This window comes from Penaeus chinensis, chromosome 7, assembly GCF_019202785.1.
Source record: "Penaeus chinensis breed Huanghai No. 1 chromosome 7, ASM1920278v2, whole genome shotgun sequence".
Classification (NCBI taxonomy): domain Eukaryota; kingdom Metazoa; phylum Arthropoda; class Malacostraca; order Decapoda; family Penaeidae; genus Penaeus; species Penaeus chinensis.
The window spans coordinates 44,893,577-44,901,076 of record NC_061825.1 but is presented as its reverse complement, the minus strand read 5'-3'; the positions used below and the strand labels follow the sequence as shown (position 1 = coordinate 44,901,076).

Below are 7,500 nucleotides of genomic sequence, written 5' to 3'. Positions count from 1 at the left end.
ATTTACTTATCTAGCTGTCTATTTACTTATCTGTCTATTTATTATTTCTATTTGTTAGATATTTGATTTTCTTATTTTTTGAAATATGGCATTTTTTAATTTATTTTTTTAGATTAGGTTATTCCATGATTTGGGTCTGGTTTGGTCTTGTTGTGTTTTTCTTTAAACTTTTGTAGTCATTATTTAGGTTTCTATTTTAAGATTCCATTTGCTAAAATCACATTTGGGTTTCTTTTCTTTATCGTTCTATGGCGGGTCAACCTTATTTGGTTTCTAGCTATGGTTTCTAGTTTACAGTGCAGAACCCCGTAAAGCCTGTCAACGATAGCTAGTACTTTATTATGGCAGTCTTTCAATCCTGCTGGGAAATCTTCCTCGACAAATTCCCTTCGCGATAAGGCCGACTAACTCCCCTCTGGCTTCCAGAACCCTCCTCCTTGGACACGAGTGAGGAAGTGTCGGTGACGCCCAAGTTCAAGACGACGCTGCTCCACCGTTACCTCAGCAACTCCTTCGAATCCCCGGGAAGACGCGAGGACGAAGGAAGCGTCGTCAGGCCAGCCACCGCCTCCAGCCCGCCCTTAGGAGAGGAATCCAGGGCCGCCCACGATCCTTACGCCTCACCCGTGACGCTCAAACCTTCCGTGCTGCCGCTGTGCACATCAAGCCCTAAGGATAACATCCAGGCTCGATGGAACACGTCCTTTGAGCACGTTAAGGATACCACGGTGCTGGTAGCCAGGAAGGTCTCCCAGGGCAAGGCCGAGCACAGGATGAAGTGCGGGAGGACTCCGCTGCTGATGGATGGCAAAATGGAGCCCTTGAAGAGATCCTTCAGTGACTCTTTGAACGAGGAGGACCTTCACTCGCCGGCCGCCAAGAGACAGAGGTCGACAGAGCCATCTGTCGAATGGCTTCACCAAGCTTCGACGTCTCAAGAACCCGCTTCTGTCGTCTTGTATCGCCGTCGATCGGAGGCGTGGGCCGGCGCAGGGGCTCCGGCCAGCAGCAGCAGCAGCCTCCACCTATCTGCCTGGAACGCCCACACAATATGTGGCGACAGCAGGTCCTCTGGTAGGGTCAAAGGTCAAATCCCTTCTCGTTTTAAAGTCATCAAATCATCTCAAATTATTTACATTCCAGATTTTATCTTTTGAGAACGTGATCTTCTTTCTAGCTTTATTTCCCAGTATGAATTTCCAGTATATCTTTCATCTTTGAAACATATCTTTTAATGTTTTTGCTTGGTTATATTTCATATTGTAAGAAATGAAACCACAATGACAGTGCAAGACTCATTCACTTGATTATTCGTAAAATGAATATTCAAATGAATATTTCCATACCATTTAAATGATTTGCATACTTACACAGTTTGCTAATTGATTTATCACTTCAACGTTTCCTAATTGTCTCACTGATATGGTAACATTGCAGATGATGATGGTAGCGACGAGCAGTGCCTCCGACAGCCTGAGGAGCTGGCGGCTGCCTATACACTCATGCAATTGCAACATATGTAACGCACGTGAGGCAGTCGTGTAGCGCGTGGCACATATGGCCAGCTGCAGCACGTGTGGTGCATTTGGCGAGAAATGCGTGCAACATATGGGCAGCTACCAGCGTCAAGCACATGAGCTGGACGAAGTGGCTCATCCGCTGCAGCTTACTTCAAGAGCCTTGTTATGCCGTCGGTTAGAAAAGCTTGTTCGTTAACCGTCTCATTCCGCTTGTTCTGGTCAAGTCGCTGTGTTCTCTCAGCTTATTGCCCCTGCCCCTTCCCCCCATAAAAATGAGGAGAGAAAGCAGGAAAAGGAAAGGAAAGTTCTCACCATCCTCGATCTGGAGAGGGCATTTCCTGCTTGGTCTTTCGGAGAGCAGCTGTGTCTTCCTAGATGTGTTTCCTCGTCTGAAGTGCCTTTTTTGCGAAGGGGGCGACGGGGGCGGGGGGATATTTGGAAATTGTTTCTCTTCTCTTCCTCAGCTCCTCTTTGGACTCCTTCAGATTTCTAGATAGAAAGAAAGGAAAAAAATAAGCCGTGTGTGAATTGTGCCGTCCTTATACTCCCTCTTTGTGATACTTTAAATCCCACGAAGATTTTTTTTCTAATGCTCATATTATATAATGCATCTTTGGTGTACTTGAATGTGAATATTTAAAAAAAAATGGACTGTTTGAATGTACATTCGAGTTCCATATACAAACTTTCTTCTAGGAGTTGTTTGTCTAATATGTAACTCTGTCTGGTGAGTGAAAGAATTTAGATGATAAAAAGCCGGGAGAAGAGGTAATTTTCCCCACAGTACAACTCCTGTGTACAAATAAGAAATGCCTGAACAATAGACGCTATTTTTTGCGAGAAAAAAAACTTCGGGACATAGCAGTGCCTAGTTCTTACATGATGTGAAAATATTTAGTATCTTCGAAGTGATTTCTTTTCTTCCTCATCACCTAGTCGGACGTGAACGTAGCTCGTACATCCAGTGCACTTGTAGAAGAACTTTTGCGAAGTGTGCCCCTCACATCTCTTCTTGCAAGTAGTGATCTAAGAGAATGAACTAAGCAAGCACCAAACCAGCCGTGACACACCAAGGAAATTGAATGGAAGAACATCTGATGGTTTCTCATTATCATTAAATTTGCCCAGCTCATAAGCGGGACCAACAGTGAGTAAAATCGTAACCACACTCCACATCTCGACTAGGGAAGTAGCTGGGCTATCTCCAGTCTTTTTTTTTTTTTTTTTTTTTTTTTTTACTGTATTTTTTTTTTCTGTTTCCGTTATTACAGTCACTTCAAAGCAGGTCTTTGAACGGTTATAACCATCACTAGCAATATAGCGTGATCACGAAGGTATTTCTGGTTTACGTTTTAGTAAGCTGGTGCGCACATCCGCAGGGGCAATCGTTTGTGATTTACAATATTTATTGCGTCTAGTCTTTCAATAACTGCGTTTCCATGGAGAACTGTTATTGGATGTTCTGACTGACAGTGTAGAAATGCTTTTACAATACAACTGAGAAAATGCATTCACTTCCATGGAAAATGAAATGACATGATGGAGCATATTATGTTCCTTCAGCAGTGGCTGCTTGTATTATTTTTGCAGTGCCTTCAAGATGCCACGAAGTATACAGGAATTTGTGTGTAGACTCCCGATTGTGACGCCTAGTCAGATGGTAAATGGTCACCCTCTCCAGGGATGTGATCAAGCAACGTCTTTTCGAAAAGAACGCTTGCTGACTGTTACAGAATCAAGCTAGTCAAAACAGATTGTAAATATTTACCTTTTTCTCTGCCTTAGTTCTGTATACCCTTATGGTTCTGCACATCTTTTCCTATATGAAGCAAACCCTGAAATATATACTAGTCAACAAGAAAAAAAACAAAAAACAAACCGGAACAGTCACTCAACAAGATCTAGTCAAAAGGGGACAGGTAACCATTTCTGATTACTGCGCCGCGACCTCCAACCTGCCTCCCAAGCCAACTGAGAGAGATCCATTCGCAGGAAAGCAGGATTATGTCCGTCTTGCATGGTCCTCCTTCCAAGTCTATCCTTGTAAGGTAATCCTTGTAAGGTCATCCTTCAAGGGCTATCCTTCTAAGACCCTCCTCCTAAAGCCATTCTTCTAGGGTCATCCTTCGAAAGGAAGGATTTCGAGAGAAGGAAGAGGAACTTTTGACTTTTAGACACTGTCGTCTCTGTTCAATGGGAGTTCCTCATTTCTCTTCCCTGATAACAATTGTCATTTTTAGTTCTTTCTGAAATGACATCAGCGTATAGTTCATCTCACAATTGTTTTATCAGTTTTAGGATGGTTTAACGATGATACAAATATAACTGATGGAAGCATTATTGATGTGGCTCTCTCATGAGCTGTCAACATGCTTGTCTCCAAAAGATTGAAACTAACAACACCAGCGATAATTCCTAATTATGTCTGCGTGTCATTAACTGCCGTCATTATTAGTCTACCAACTAATAGCCAATTGATATAACAACCAATTACCGAAACTACGCATAACTCTGACCTGAAACCAACTCACACAGCCGACAATCACATCTTGTTTAAGAGGCGTCAACCCTCTCTCATCATTATTGTTCACTTCTTTTCTTTTGAAGGCAACCAGTACTATAAAGACAGAATTTAAGGATGAGACTGTAAATATGTTAGTAACAAATCAAACATTAAGCAAAATATCTGTAAAGCTCTCAACAAAAAGTCATACTAAATCAAAATATTTTGCAAAAACGTTAGTGGAATATTTTCAGTCATAGATATTTCCCTTCATCCTCATTGGTGATTCACCCATTCGTCCATATATGTTAAGTTATATCCAAATATCGATTAGAGAAGTAGGACAATTAACAGTAATCTTTAAGAAATGAAATCGAGAAGTTATGAAACATTTCTCCTTCAAGAGGCAACCTAATTTAAATAAACAAAGGAGAAGGCAAAATTCCCTTTCAGTGGTTCAGTTCATGAAGAATATCATATTTATTATGGTTCTCAGAAAAACTGAAGCTTGACATATATTTTACCTCAGCCTTTCCTTCTTTATTTGCCTAAATAGTCACTGGTCTTTGAACATATCTGAGAGTTGATTGATTTACTGATAAATAACATTTATGATGCATAAGATGATTTGCTTCAAACACGTTTCTTGCACCTTTTATCACACCTATCATCACTGCCTTAACTTAACTTATAGGGTAACTGTTACTGCTATTTCTACTGCTGCTATTACTACCACTTCTAATACTGCAGTTACTACTTTTACTAATACTGTTATTACTGATCGTACCTTTACCTACTATTACTACTCTACTGTCAACACTACTACTGCTACTATTTTTATCACCATTACTACTACTACTACCATAGCTGATGCCATTACTCCTCCTCTTCCCCCCCCCCCCTACTCCTCCTCCTCCTCCTCCTCCTCCTCCTCCTCCTACTACTACTACTACTACTACTACTACTACTACTACTACTTCTTCTACTACTGCTACTACTACTACTACTGCTACTACTACTACTACTGCTACTACTACTACTATTACTACTACTACTACTATTACTATTACTGCTGCTGTTACTACTACTATTAATACTACTACAATAACTGCTTATACTACCGGTTATTTTTTTCTGAAACGTATAAAGTATATCCCTCTTCTTTTGCTACATCTGTTTATTTTAGTTAGCACTGTTACTTCTTGGGCAGCAATAGACATTACCTTTTTTCTACCTTCCTTTACTTCACTTATGTTATTTTTATCGATACTTTATAAATTATGTTATTACATTTATTAAAACTGTCATTACTATTATGAATATATTATTTCAATTATTGTTGTGTAATTGGGAATGTATGTTTTTTTGTCAATGGATATTATCATTATCATTATTCACTTAACTTTACTGGAGAGCATTGATAATGCATATAATCGCGCTAGTTATAGTTTTTTTTTTTTTGTCAATTCACCGTTAACATTTATTAGTATGAACTATACATTCAGCCATCAACTGTTATTTTTCCATGTGACTAATTTCCTACAAACTATCAAACCTATCGACTATATTCTTCCCACTTGTTTCTAACTTTATTTTCACTTTTCACTTTCCAACTGTCCCACTACATTTTTCCATCTGCATCGCCAAAGTACCACTCACAACACTAATCATTCAAATGTACGTGGAAACTTTCACTATCATTACTATTAACAACACTAACCATCTAACAACTAATATATTTCCTTATAATGCGGCTACCACTAACAAAGTGTATGAATTCTCAGTGCTTTTTTCCTGCATACTTTCAGTGCTACTAACAACAATAATAAACACATTCTATAACCTCTTACCACACGTCACATCGTTTAACAATTCACATAATCTCCTTCATATTGTCATTACTACTAACAAAACTAATTTTTTTAACATTTCACAAAATCATCATATGTTTTGTCACAAATAAACTAATTACTAATTAAATATTAACAAATAAAACAACTGCAGAAATCGAATACTTTACACAGCAGCTAGCAATGATACTAACTGAAGCAAGTTCGTCTCATCGTCGGCTTAAAATGTAACAATTAGTTACATAATTTCTAATGCTTTTTTAACAAAGCAAAAACCTTTCAGAAGAGGACAGCTTGGTTAGAGTCAGTGGTTTTGAGCAAATGGGAAAACCATTATATATATACACATACATATATATATGTATATATAAATAATCATTGTATTCTATCTCAGGAGCCAGCTTATAGCTCTGGTATAACTCAATTACTACTCAGCAGTCTCAACCAGGTGATTGCTGATACGACACTACAGAGACGGAAAACTCACAAGGACACAGACTCTCATCTCATACTCAAAAAAGAAAACACAAAGCCGGAAAAGAAGATACTAAGTTAACTCTGAAAGCTGTTAGTGATCTTGAGACTGCACCAAGGCACGAGGCAACACTATACTATGGCATTGTCCTTTGGCTGTGAACACCCCGCGCGCTGTGATAATGACCTGAAGCCCATTTTTCCAGTACAAACCCCCGGTGCTTTTCGCAGTCTTTCGTAATTTGTACTATATTCATATATATTTATTCTAAAAGAATGTTCTTTTTTTCTTTTTCTTTTTTTAATCATTCGTAAATAATGTAGGTTCGCTGAATTCTCACAGGCCACCTGACTGCCGAGAAGAAGAGAGAGAGAGGAAAAGAGTGTTAACATCTTAGTTTGTTTGTTGTCATATATATAGTTCCTTTCTTTTCTTTTTCTTTAATATCATCTGACTTTTCAGAAAAGGAAAACAATCAATGTTCTCTAGTCTCTGCGATCACTCACATTGGTGGCTTCTAAGAATTCTCCTCGGATATTTTCAAGTCGTGTTGGCGTGTGATAGATAGTACAGTAAGGCATCGACCTCCCTGGCACCACGTGGCACTGTGTCTATAGTGATGCCAAACGGTGGGCCCAGGAAGGTCGTTCCTGATGGAGTGATGGTTGCTGGTAATGTTTAGGGCATTAATGTTTATATGTATATATATACACATACATCACCAGTAACCCATTACAGGGCTAGCAGATTGCGCTGTTCGGCTGTATGCATGGCCAAACCGCATTACACTGAGGACACTACCACAGACCCTACGTTGCTGGTGGGCTTCAGTGTAGCCGTGTTGTTTGTGAGAGGAAGCCAGCTCATGCCTTCTCTCAGTCATGCTGTACGTTCTGACGGCTGTAAAGAATGTACGTTTTTTTTTATTGTGCGTGAATACGTACAAATTGTGTGTTACTTTTATGCCAATAAAATATAATTTTTATGCACAGTTTGTGAGTACTTTACCTTTGAAGAGTGAACAGTGACACTTAACCTATTTATGTAAAGGTATATAAGTGTGTTCATATATATACACATACATATATATGTATATATATATATATATATAGATATATAAATATATATATATAAATATATAAACACATACAC

At 39.0% G+C, this 7,500-nt stretch overlaps 1 protein-coding gene across 1 annotated transcript in view; it reads left to right on the top strand.

Annotated features, from left to right (window-relative positions):
• The window catches only part of LOC125027561, a 22,533-nt gene extending 20,342 nt beyond the window's left edge, over window positions 1-2,191 (top strand). Inside the window, exons 5-6 of the mRNA XM_047616655.1 lie at window positions 427-1,074; window positions 1,438-2,191. Coding sequence (XP_047472611.1) covers window positions 427-1,074; window positions 1,438-1,523 — 734 coding nt within the window. The 3' untranslated portion in view covers window positions 1,524-2,191. The remainder of the gene's footprint in view (window positions 1-426; window positions 1,075-1,437) is intronic.
• Window positions 2,192-7,500: the final 5,309 nt, after the last annotated feature.